At 43.2% G+C, this 10,979-nt stretch overlaps 1 protein-coding gene across 3 annotated transcripts; it reads left to right on the forward strand.

The window, feature by feature from the left end:
- The first annotated feature begins 320 nt into the window (after nucleotides 1–320).
- Nucleotides 321–6,002, forward strand: gata6 (GATA binding protein 6). 3 transcript variants are annotated; one of them, XM_033651300.2, is made up of 7 exons: nucleotides 321–458; nucleotides 1,084–1,992; nucleotides 2,530–2,702; nucleotides 3,587–3,712; nucleotides 3,839–3,926; nucleotides 4,029–4,126; nucleotides 5,240–6,002. In XM_033651300.2, the coding sequence occupies exons 2-7, from the start codon at nucleotides 1,143–1,145 to the stop codon at nucleotides 5,399–5,401; spliced, it is 1,497 nt and encodes a 498-aa protein (XP_033507191.1). In that variant the 5' UTR covers nucleotides 321–458; nucleotides 1,084–1,142; the 3' UTR covers nucleotides 5,402–6,002. The 3 variants fall into 3 exon arrangements, with proteins under 3 accessions (XP_033507191.1, XP_078029546.1, XP_033507192.1); XM_078173420.1 differs by having other exon boundaries at nucleotides 365–458; nucleotides 1,123–1,992; nucleotides 4,086–4,126; XM_033651301.2 differs by having other exon boundaries at nucleotides 367–458; nucleotides 1,123–1,992.
- The last annotated feature ends 4,977 nt before the right edge of the window (nucleotides 6,003–10,979 follow it).

Below are 10,979 nucleotides of genomic sequence, written 5' to 3' on the forward strand. Positions count from 1 at the left end.
ACTGAAGATAAAAATATTTTTGACTTAAAAGTGCGCATTTTACAGGGTTAAACTTCGGACAGGTATTAGTTATTGATTGGGAATTGCATTTGATAAAATTAAAAAGCAAAACAGATGAGAAGGGGTGGAGCTACGTGTCAGCCCGAAGCTCTCTACGGCCTGATTGCATTTTCAAATTATTATTCTAACTTTCAAACATGATCAAGCCGTTTCTCTTTCTCTCTCTGTGCTCTGTTGCTCCGTGTGATTGATTGGAGGAGTTTATAGGCTGGCACCCCCATCGTGTCTCCTGCCGCTCACGCTCCTCATGATTGGTCCGCCTCCTGCAGCCGCAGCCACCAGAAGCGCCTCCTCTCATAAACCTCGTCAGACCGCACTAACATTTCCCATTACTTCCAGGAGAAGCAGCGGCTCACTATTAGGAACTTTGCGTGCGACCTATGGCACACAACTAGCAGGTATGTGTTGGAAAGCGACTAATGTCTCCTCTTTCCCCCTCTCTTGGTGTCTTTTCTCCCTCACGCAGCTGGTTAGAACATCTGGCTGTGAGCGCAGCTGAACCCAAACCATCATTTCGGGGTATTGTTTTATCGCTCCGGCCTGCCTCTCGGCCCTTATCTGTTTTGGGTCTTATCAAACGGTTATCTCTTTTGCTGTGAAGACATATTGCGTTTTGTTTCCTATCTGTTATGTGTGTGTGTATTTGTGCGCGCGTGTGTGGGAGGACAGAGATTTGACATGGACGGATCCAGTGCCTCTTAAGAGTGCTTGATGGTAGTATGGCAGCCACTGCGGTTTGGATGTGTTTTATTGGAGCTGTAGATGACACATGAACATGCCGTGAAATGAGCAGTCAGATGCTTCGCTTAAGTTTTTGTTATTGTGGGAATGTAGGCTGCTCTTTTAAAGATGAAAACAAGCTGCGCATCAGTGGTGGATTTGCGTTTCTCTGGGAACTTGGCGAGTTTCTTTCCAGATGTTTATGGGACGAATTTTAAATCCAGTTGGCCGTAACTTTGCGCCCACATGCGTACAGCTTGTTTTCTGATTTTCTAACGCAATTTTTTTTTTTTGTCGTTACAGGGTGGACTACTCCCTGACGATTTTTATTAACCCCTACAGTGTATGGAAAGTGCTCCTGGATGGACCTGGGCGAAAACAGCTGGTCCATGGTCAAGCGAGAAGTATCCAGCAGCCCAGGGTCACCGGCTGAGCAGACCTACCTGCACGGTGACAGTAGGAGGGACGGTCCCACCTCGGATGAGCTGAGGACACCTCCGAGCGACCTTGACGCACTGGGACACCGTCGCTCCGACAGCAGATCACTACACTCCTACGTTCACTTCGGACACCATAACAACACCCTGCCCACCGCCGAGGACATCCCGCTGTTTACGGATTTAGACCAAGGCAGCAAACTCGTCCTCTCCAGCGGAGCGCACAAGGCGAGCTTGCTGGTGGACCCGACCGACATGTACCAAACACTGGCCATCGCCGCAGCCCAGAGCCAGACTGGATATGATTCCTCCTCTGGTGGTTATATGCACTCCAACCCCAACTCCCCAGTGTATGTCCCCAGCTCCAGAGTGGGCCCCATGATACCCAGCCTCTCGTATCTGCAGGCCAGCGGCTCTGCGCAGCCCAGCCACGCCGTCTCCAGCCACTCGGTCTGGTCGCAGTCCGCCCCGGAGAGCCCCTCATACAGCACCGGCAGCCCTCACACCTCCACTCGGTTCCACTACCCTCCAAGCCCGCCCATGAATAACGGGACGCCCAGGGACACCGGCTACAGTAACACGCTGAATGTGAGCAGCAGAGACCAGTACGGCCTCTCTCGGCCCATCAGTGGGACCTACGCGAGTCCATACTCTCCTTATGTCGCACCGCAGCTCTCCCAGCTGCCCTCGCCTTGGACCGGGGGACCTTTTGATAACACGATGCTGCACACCTTGCAGAGCAGAGGCGCGCCCTTGATTCGAGGACCAAACGGAGGTAAGAAAAAAGCAAAGTAGAGATGGGCGTTTAGATGGAATCGTTTTCATTCTCACTGTTTTTAAAAATAACAATAATAAAATTCCTTGTGATGTGTCTTTACGCAAAGTGCTCAACTGCAGTGCGCTTCTGTAACACAACTTGATCTCTCTGTGGGGGAGTTAAAAGCTCGAAAAATAATTAAACTGGCCAAACAATGTTTAATAAATTACCACAAAAATATTATTACAATGTTTAAAATGAGTCCAGATTTGGTCTGAAATGGCGCGTGTGTGTGAATCCTGCAAGGAAAATATGCGTATTTTTGTGCGCAGGCCTGAAACTGAGCAACATATGTGTAACCATAAAATGTTTTTTAAAGTAAAACTTAAAAAAAGTATAAATATATTGAAAGTGTTTCAGGGTTATCAAATTAAATCAGTGGATCTGATTTGATTTGCTTTGATGGAACACATTCCTTTATGAAACTTACAACCTGCGGGCAGATCTTTATGTTTTAAAGCTGTGCGTTCTGCTCATTTCAGTCTTTCTTTTCAGTTTCAGATATTCTCGACGACATGGGGGAGAGCAGAGAGTGCGTCAACTGCGGCTCCATCTCCACGCCGCTCTGGAGGCGCGACGGCACGGGCCACTTTCTCTGCAACGCCTGCGGCCTTTACAGCAAAATGAATGGGCTCAGCCGGCCATTAATTAAACCACAGAAACGGACGGTAAGCAGGGGACCACTTAACCGCTCAATTTCCTGCCTAATCGTTTTAAACAATGGCTGGAGGTTATGGTTGATGTCATACGCAGTGTCCGATGGGAGAAGGAGACTTTTATGAGACATATAACTTTTACTTTAGAGCTGATATTTTTTTTAAACAATATTTTTGTCTCTTTATGTGACTGATGATGTAAAATGGGCAGAAATATATTTGTAAAACACACCACAACAAATACATTTGACATTTTTGTTTGTGCTTTTTGTGCAAAGTGATGACATTAATACTCACATTATACCATTAAAATTAATTTAATAATTAATTAATTTATTTGCCAACAATCACAGAAATTACGCAGGATTGGAAGATTTGCTCGTGCACAGATCTGTTAGTAATTTTCCCATCATTTATTTGAACCGAACAGAAGGCAGTGATTTCATTAAATTTAAATCACCTATAACTGCAGCTATTTGTTAACGTAATTAATCAGGCACTTAATCTGTCAGTGCTTCCCTTTGGTTATTCTATCTTAACGGCAGACAGTAAGGACAAATCTTTTCCTGGAGCCATTACGCGCATTAAGCACAGTTGTTACAAGTAATCTAATGACACGAGTGACTCCCTGAAATCCTGGAAAAAGCTGCGCGTAAATGGCAGTTAATGGAGATCACAATAGGGCCGGTATTATTGTTAGGAAATAGGGTGTGAATGGTCGAATTGTAATGAAATTTGCAGAGTGTGGCTTTTACTTTAAAAACATTTTCCTTAATTGTAAGTGACAGGCAAAGACTCCACTTCTTGACAGGCTTATTAACACCACCTTCCTCTGTGAATGCTCCAGGTTTGTATTGATTAGGATGATTAATCTAATGTTGCGTTTGTGTCACCAGTCAACGTCTAGAAGAATCGGCCTGTCCTGCGCCAACTGTCAAACCAGCACGACCACTTTGTGGCGCAGGAACGCGGAGGGAGAGCCGGTGTGTAACGCGTGTGGTCTCTACACAAAATTACACGGGGTGAGTGGAGATTTTATTATATAGAGATATTTATTTCTTTAAACTGCAACAATCACTTTGATAAACCAACGCAACATAAATAAATAATAATAATAACTGGCCTCCAAAAACGGATCCAATGCGCAGGTACCTCGGCCGCTCGCCATGAAGAAAGAGGGAATCCAGACGAGAAAAAGAAAACCAAAGACCTTGAATAAAACGAAGGGATCCTCTGGTGAGTCACTGATGATTATTGCCTATATATTCTTGTGGATAATTATAATCAATATGTTGTTGTTTTTTTACAATATGATCTAAACAAGATATATATTTTTAGGAAATAACAACTCTGTCTCTATGACTCCCACATCCACATCTTCATCTAATTCCGAAGATTGCTCGAAAACCAGCTCTCCCTCCGCACAGGTGTCAGGGGTAAGAAGGACTTTTTAATTCTTTAATATTTTTTTATTTGAATAAAATTACAATGCCGTCTGCTCCATTTAAATTCAGTGAATTATAATTGGTGACATGATGATGATTTAAAACCTGAAATAGAGCTGATATTAAAACACTGAATGTCAAACTTTGTCCTCAGAGTTGAACATTTTCTGATGAACAACCCTGAAAGCATTTTGCTACAACAGGTGTTTTGTTAAAAAACAGATCACATGCAGGCTGACTGATGGTCTGTGGTGATGACTGCTGCTAACTAATGTGTCACGGTGACATTACAGTGAGATGAGCTTCACATTACTCAGGATCTGGTGCTTTTTGGCATTTCAGTGGGGGTGTTGGGGCCCTGAATATTTTCTCACATGCCCCGAAACTTTGGGGTTTTTAAAATACCTTAAACTTTGTGTCATCCAGATAGGAATATGCCCATGATGTTTGTACTACTAGACTATTCACTAAAGAAATCTCACATTTATTATTCTGCTGACTTAGTATTGGAGACCATATTTACTTGGCAATTGTTGTGGAACCTTGGTTTGAAATCACATTATTATTATTATTAATATGAAATGCAGCAGATCTGTCAGCTAAAGGCTTGTTCTGGGAACTCTACTCCAGCATCATGTAACAAACATAGGTTTCACCAAACATCTAACCGTTCTTTTTTATGTGACTTCAAAATAGCAACAATAATAGTCAGTTTTGCCCCTTTTTAGGTGGCAGCAGTGAAAGTTAGTCATCCTCAATATTTGTTGTGTTATGGTTTCAGAATGATGAAGACAGCTGGTGCACAATTCCATACAGAATTAGATTAAAGCTCTAGAGGAGGTTTTTTCCCCTGGCAACTATCATGTTTTTCCTAATACTGTACAGATTTTTAAGCATTTATTATCTCATTTGGTTTGAAAAACAGTGCATGTCGTTGCCATAAATGGAAAAACTCCCCCGGGGAGCATGAACTAAACCACGGTTGGATGAGCCCTGAATGTTTACGGCATGTGGAGAGACAAGATGCTTAATTCATACAAGTTGTGTCTGCTTTGAAAATACAGTTAATGTAACAATGCATATTTTTCCTTTGCTCTGTTGTAGGTCAGTTCATCCGTGCTGTCCAGCTCAGGGGAGGGAACCGGCTCCAGCTCAACGGTGAAGTACCCGGGACAGGATGGCCTGTACACCAGCGTGGGTCTGTCCCAGCCATCAGATGTAGCTTCAGTGAGGGGTGAACCCTGGTGCCCCTTGGCTTTAGCTTGAACATCTAAATCTCTGGGAGGACAGCAATCCCTGGCCCCTCTGTCTGGATGCTATGTAGTGTGGAAGTATTCAAGGGGCAATGTTTGTTTCCTTCCTCGCAGCTGATGCAAGAAGAGTCGGACAGGGGGAAAAGAAGGGTGAGGCGACCTTCAGTCACACTGCAAGCTTGACCCGAGCACGGAATAGCTGGGATTGGTTTCCAGATTGGTGTGGGGGATCTTGTTGCCTTAAAGAAAACAAAGGGAATCGCCAGGCCAGATGATCAATCAGGTGGTCTGCTTTGGATGGTTTCTGGACCCCGCCATGCACTCGATATCTCTCCCATCCACCATGGCACAGACCCAGATCTCTTAAAATAAAGCCATCGTGTACATAACGGATTTCCTCTCCGACGAAAAAGCTGTTGATTGGATACCACTGCTTCCTAAAGCGCTATATTCTTTAAGGACATTTAGATTTTTTTGTTTTCTTTCCACAACTGGAATCAAGCCACAAGCGCCAAGACAACTTTTATGAATCAAAAGAAAAAAAATATTTATAAATCTTCCATTGTTGAAAACATGGCTATGATTGTTAATAAAGATATCAAAATAGAGTAGAAGTTAAGCCATTCTGACGTCTTCTTTTCTATTGTTTTTCCTTTATAAGTGGTTGTTTGTAGTACAGTAGTGTTGAATCTGCACATTTTCCACTGAAAGCTCTTACTGTATTTGACTGAAACTAGTTTGGTTTAAACAGGGTATAAATGTCATCTGGTGGTTTTGTTTAATTATTTACTGAAAAAAAATGCAAATAATCAACTTTTTCCAGACTAATTTCTGACATTGAAATGTTGTTGAAATGGCAGCATTAAGGTACTATTCTCAAAGCAGAGCTACAAAAACTCTTTTACATGTAAAGCAGTTGGTTGGCTTGTTTGAACAAAGCACACCCAGAATAGCTGTGGGCCTACTGACCTTTATGTTACAAGACATAAACTGCAAAAGAAGACTGTTGGCTGCACTGCGACTCACTATAAACTGTGTACCTTTCACAATGCAAGCATGTACTATTGCATCATTTTTATACCAAAATTAGACCAAAGAGGAGAGTGAGGTCACCTCTGAACAAATTCATGTTACTTTGATGACTTTGACTAATCCCTGTGAGGATTAAAGGGAGTGTAATGGGTCCAGGAGTTGAACAGAATGAGTTGTTAAAGTGGACAATTGAGAGAGGGAATAAAAGAAGCAAATATAGCAATGCAATGTTTTCAAAATGTTGTGGCAAGATTTTTTTTAAAATCCAGCTGCATGAGTGGCATGCAACATTAAAATTCCATGTTTGATTTTTCACACTGTTTGTCTCTACGTCCTGCAGCAGTGGTGTGGTCGGAGTGTTTCAGGCCATGACACAGTCATGGGGTGATTTAAACCTGAAGGCAATCTGATGAGTTACACGTGAAACTTGGCGTAAAGACGGTTATTTCTTATCTTTTATTTTCTTTTTTTTCTCACAACTTGCTTCATCCAAAAAGGGCATGTCATTCATTCTTCTGGACTTATTTATTTTTCTAAATATCATGTTTATTTAGCATCGTTTTTTTGCTGTTGTTTTTCTTTTTCATAAGAAATTATTTTATTTAAATTTCAGTCCAATAAATTGTTCTGGTGATGCAAATGAATTGACAGTGACCCTGTGTTTTAAAGGAAAAAGACTTGTGGAAAGAACTGTGTTCTTGCATAATATTAATATTACTCAGGCATACTTTTGTATGAGGCAATCGTAGCCATGCTTTAACTCCCTTTTTCTCCCTGGCGGAACAAAAACTGGCTATTTTCTCAGATGTTTTCATGACTGGGAGGAAAGCACATAAGCCAAGTATTTCCTGGGGAGAAAAACTGAAAATTTGTGCTTCATTTTCAGAAATTTACCTAATTGTTTTTCAAAAATTGCATCGCAAACCAAAAAAAGATTCTTGCAGATTTTGATTTCCAGCTTTCTCTGGGTGGTTTGCTCCCACATTCTGCTTATGTTTCATTAAAGCAAGCCTTTATTCTTCCTGACAGCTTTTTTACTTAAGAGTTTTTCTTTTCTCCCGGCCCCTGAAGGCTCAAAGCACAATCCACTTTCCTGTGTCCTCTTGAACCAGCAGCTCAAAGTACCTGTCACAATGTTTACTGTACTTAAGCGAATATGGCCTGTGAGTAATACCACATGAAAAGATTTTTAGAGATGGTTAAGATTTATGTCTGGGCTTAGCGTTATCTGTCTGCTCTTTGACATATTGATTTAGCTGAGTTTATTGAGTGTGGAGGAATGTGCTGCACAACGCAGCGGCCACATCCACAGTTTGGAGATGAACATTGTAATTGCACTTATTTTTCTTTTCTTTTGCAAGAGATCAAACTTTCTGACTTTTTGTTAGACTGATACAACCAGTGCCATTTGATTTAGCCAAAGATCATCCATCATAAAGTTTTATTTTTTCAGTGTTAGTGTAACTAGTGTCGAGTTTGGCTGTAAATGGCAAATGGAAACGTTTGGCATGTGTTCATTGGCTGCTGGGTGTTATATAAAACACAATTCCTACACCGAGACCACCAGGCGTTAAGTCCTTGAGCTTCAACGCAGATAAATTACCAAACCACCTTCAGATATGTAAATGCAAACTAGTGCTGAACTCAAAACACGAGCAAATATTTATAGGTTTCTGAATTTATGAGGTGGTCCTACCTTGGCACTGTCTGACTGGTATCCATGGTGCTGTGAGGGAGGGAACATAAACACAACAGCGCAGAAATCCTCCCTGCATTCTCATCTGGATGGATGTTCACAGAGCTGAGGGTCACATCAACCACCACGTTCACACAGAGTGATGCAAACGGCAAGCTTACAGTTATGATCTGTAACGTGATGGAAAGTAATTGATGTTTGTCACAGAGTTGCAGCTTTGGGACAGAGTGGGAATAATAAGTGACCAGCAGCTGCAATGAGTGGAAAAGAGAGGCGGAGGTAGACATACAGAAAGAGAGAATGCAGAGACCTAGATGGCTGCACAGGGTTGAAAGTCCTCCCAAAGTAAACAACACCAACCCAGCAGCAGCCGTAGCAGCAGACTACAGGCCGCAGGGCTGTTTGGCCATTGGGCAGCAGCACAGTATGGCCCAGTGGCTCCCTCAGGAGATGCCCGTTGATCTTTCCATGTTGCTTTTCAAAGGGGAGCACCGCTGGCCCTGCCTCCGGAAGAGATGGGATCTCTGACTCAGCCCTTTTGGGTTTCCTCGACAGACACGGGGGGCACATTCTGGGAGAAACAACACTTAAAAACATGATCGCTATCCTGCTTGTGGAGTCTTTTCAGTTTTGGAGTACCATCAAAAGATCCCTAATGGAAAGTGAGTTTGTGTGTATAAATCATTTACAGCTCCTTTGCATATGATGTCATACATCAGTGTGCTGTCCAGATGGAGGGCAGGCAACCATAGCTAAGACCAGCTAACCTGAGACCAAGTCATGACCAACACCAGAGTGTATGGAGACCAAGACCAGACCAAGAGTTTGAGTGGTTTAGACCAAGTCAAGACCAAGACCAGACCAGTGTGAGTCCCACACTGCGTGACACACCTACGATAAAATGTGGAACATGCAAATAGGCACTCCTCAAATTGATCTGAAAAATCCACATTCCCATGAAAAAGTCCAGAGAAAACAAACAGAGATTCCTCTTCATCCCCCTCTTTTATTGCCATACCGTATAGGCATATCATGAGAAATGTCTCATAAGGTAAAGCAAAGGTGAATTTTATGTGTAGGAATTTTTCTGTTTTCTATGAGCAAACAAACAGGCCAATGTTCCTGTTTGGCACAGGCAATTTAGTGACCAGTCTTGAAATAAAATCCTGATTCCTCTTTGTCTGAGGTTGAGACAAGATGGAGTAAAAATGTAGTTGATTCCAAGATGAGACCTTCAAAAAGTGGCCTTGAAGCCGATCTCAAGACTCAAGACCAAGCCTGATCTGCAGGCAACTTGAGACAGTGACTATCAACTCTGCACAAATGCCTTTGATTTGTGCTGTTTACAGCTGTTCCTATCAATCAAATCAAGAAAAAACAAGACCTTCTGTTGGGTACTGAAAATAGTAGCATGTAAAGGTGAGAAATAAACAGGCAGTGGCAGACATGGATCAAAAACCTTCATCATAAGTCTGGAGGAGCAAAGTCAGCTAACGTCAAACATAAACATTAATGTTAAAAGTGTTACGTTAAAGGGATAGTGCACCCAAAAATGAAAATTCAGCCATTATCTACTCACCCATATGCCGACGGAGGCCCTGGTGAAGTTTTAGAGTCCTCACATCCCTTGCGGAGATCGGCGGGGGGAGCGGCTAGCACACCTAATGGCAGACCGCGCCCCAGACTAACGTCCAAGAACACAAAATTGAATCCACAAAGTATCTCCATACTGCTCATCCGTAGTGATCCAAGTGTGCTGCAGCTGCGACATAAAAAGTTGTTTCTAAAAACGTCATATGAGCTCTGTTTTTAGCCTCACTGTAGCCTGTAGCTCTGACTGCTTCTCTGTGCTCCGCTTTCACGTGTGTGCGCTCAGGGTGATCGGTGATGCACGGTCTCTGAAGAGCAGCAGTCTCGTCGGTACTGATGTCCAGATTCTCAAGTGCAGGCATCGCCAATTCCCAGTCTGAGCAGCAAAGACTTTCCTCATCCGTTGGCATTGCTTTGCATTTGAAACAACTACACCACCAGGTTTCCAGTGCTCGACTCCGGTATTCTGCGGCTGGCTGAGGCTCATGAGATGCAGCGGCTGCTTCGTCCAGTAGCCTGAGTTCTGCGTCCGTATACTCGGGCTCAAACAAATACGGCTCAACAAAGAAATGCTGTTCCTTCTCAACTTCAAAGTCTTCAGACATGTTGGGCTGTCCTTTGCTAAAAGACCGTAGTGCAAATTATCTTTTAGCGACTGTGGCTACCGTTGTCTCTCCCTGCGGTGCACGTGTCACGTGATGTAAACACGGGTGAGCAAAGCTCATCTTTCACTGGTCTCGTGCAGGCGCGCACACGTGAACGCGGAGCACAGAGAAACAGTCAGAGCTACAGGCTACAGTGAGGCTAAAAACAGAGTTCATATGACGTTTTTAGAAACAACTTTTTATGTCGCGGCTGCAGCACACTTGGATCACTACAGATGAGCAATATGGAGATACTATGTGGATTCAATTTTGTGTTCTTGGACGTTAGTCTGGGGCGCCGTCTGCCATCAGGTGTGCTAGCCGCTAAGCCCGCCGATCTCCGCAAGTGATGTGAGGACTCTAAAACTTCACCAGGGCCTCCGTCGGCATATGGGTGAGTAGATAATGGCTGCATTTTCATTTTTGGGTGCACTATCCCTTTAACGTGTCTTGTGTTGGCATTGCCATACAACTACAATATGACAACTTCTCTGTGTTTTTTAGCACACGACCCAGGTTTTTTTGAGAAAGGTTGCTATGTAGGTAGAAAGCGGCTAGCTTCAGTTAGCTAGCTCGTAGCTGACATCAGCAATGTATCCATGTACAGAGTTGAAATATGAAACAACAGT

Source organism: Epinephelus lanceolatus, chromosome 12 (assembly GCF_041903045.1).
Source record: "Epinephelus lanceolatus isolate andai-2023 chromosome 12, ASM4190304v1, whole genome shotgun sequence".
Taxonomy (NCBI): Eukaryota; Metazoa; Chordata; class Actinopteri; order Perciformes; family Serranidae; genus Epinephelus; species Epinephelus lanceolatus.

Bases quoted from the DNA above. Each gene is read 5' to 3' on its own strand.
- gata6 (XM_033651300.2), top strand. From the start codon at position 1,143: ATGGACCTGGGCGAAAACAGCTGGTCCATGGTCAAGCGAGAAGTATCC. The intron at 1,993-2,529 runs GTAAGAAAAAAG...CTTTCTTTTCAG, and splicing joins GATTCGAGGACCAAACGGAG to TTTCAGATATTCTCGACGAC. The intron at 2,703-3,586 runs GTAAGCAGGGGA...TTGTGTCACCAG, and splicing joins TTAAACCACAGAAACGGACG to TCAACGTCTAGAAGAATCGG.